The sequence below is a fragment of the Gregarina niphandrodes genome (assembly GCF_000223845.1).
Source record: "Gregarina niphandrodes unplaced genomic scaffold scaffold00104, whole genome shotgun sequence".
Classification (NCBI taxonomy): Eukaryota; Apicomplexa; class Conoidasida; order Eugregarinorida; family Gregarinidae; genus Gregarina; species Gregarina niphandrodes.
The window spans coordinates 4,708-5,544 of NW_011645869.1; the positions used below are offsets into that span (position 1 = coordinate 4,708).

General features: G+C 56.5%; 1 protein-coding gene across 1 annotated transcript; it reads left to right on the forward strand.

Moving 5' to 3' along the window:
• Positions 1–61: 61 nt before the first annotated feature.
• On the forward strand, positions 62–787 carry GNI_199650 (putative KRAB-A domain protein; the record flags this gene model as incomplete). Its single annotated transcript, XM_011135436.1, has 1 exon — positions 62–787. The coding sequence occupies one exon, from the start codon at positions 62–64 to the stop codon at positions 785–787; it is 726 nt and encodes a 241-aa protein (XP_011133738.1).
• Between the last annotated feature and the right edge of the window lie 50 nt (positions 788–837).

Here is an 837-nt window from a genome sequence, read left to right on the forward strand (position 1 = left end):
GCGATCCCCCGTAAGGAGCTTGGGAGCCGCCAACGGAGAACCTTTATCCGTAGTTGGCCACATGACGGCGAACCTCCAAGTAGGAGAATCCAGGAGCACCCTCAAGCTTTACGTAAGCCCTACCTCGCAACCCCGGCTGATCCTGGGACGAGACTTTATGGCAGCAACGGGGTTGGTTCCGTTCATCCGAGAAGGCTACGTCAAGCTTCCAGACGGAAGCAGGCTGTCATTCTTGCCAACCGCACCGACACTGGTGGCAGTGGCCACCGTCCCAGTGAAAATCACCATGAACGAGCAATTGGGGGAACGCGAACGCCACGAATTACAGCAGGTCATAGCCGGGGGCGCTTTCGCCAGCGACTCCGCACCATTCGGTAAAGTCAGAGGGTTTACTCATGCCATCGACACAGGGAACCACCCGCCCGTACACCTACCCTTACGACGTACGTCCCCCCAAGAGCGAGACGTAGTAAGGCAGGAAGTCGAGAAAATGCTGGCACACGAAGTCATCCGACCGTCGACATCCGCATGGGCGGCGCCTATCGTCCTGGTTCGAAAAAAGGACAACTCCACCCGATTCTGCGTCGATTACAGACGACTGAATGACATCACGACCAAGGACGTCTTTCCGTTACCCCGAATTGACGATACGCTGGCAGCACTCCATGGCGCCCAGTATTTCTCAAGTCTAGATGCTGCGTCCGGTTATTGGCAGGTAGCAATGGATCCGGCCGCGGTGGAAAAGCGGCGTTCATTTGCACGGAAGGCCTGTTCGAATTTCTGGTAATGCCATTTGGACTATGCAACGCACCCTCCACGTTCCAGCGGATGATGCAG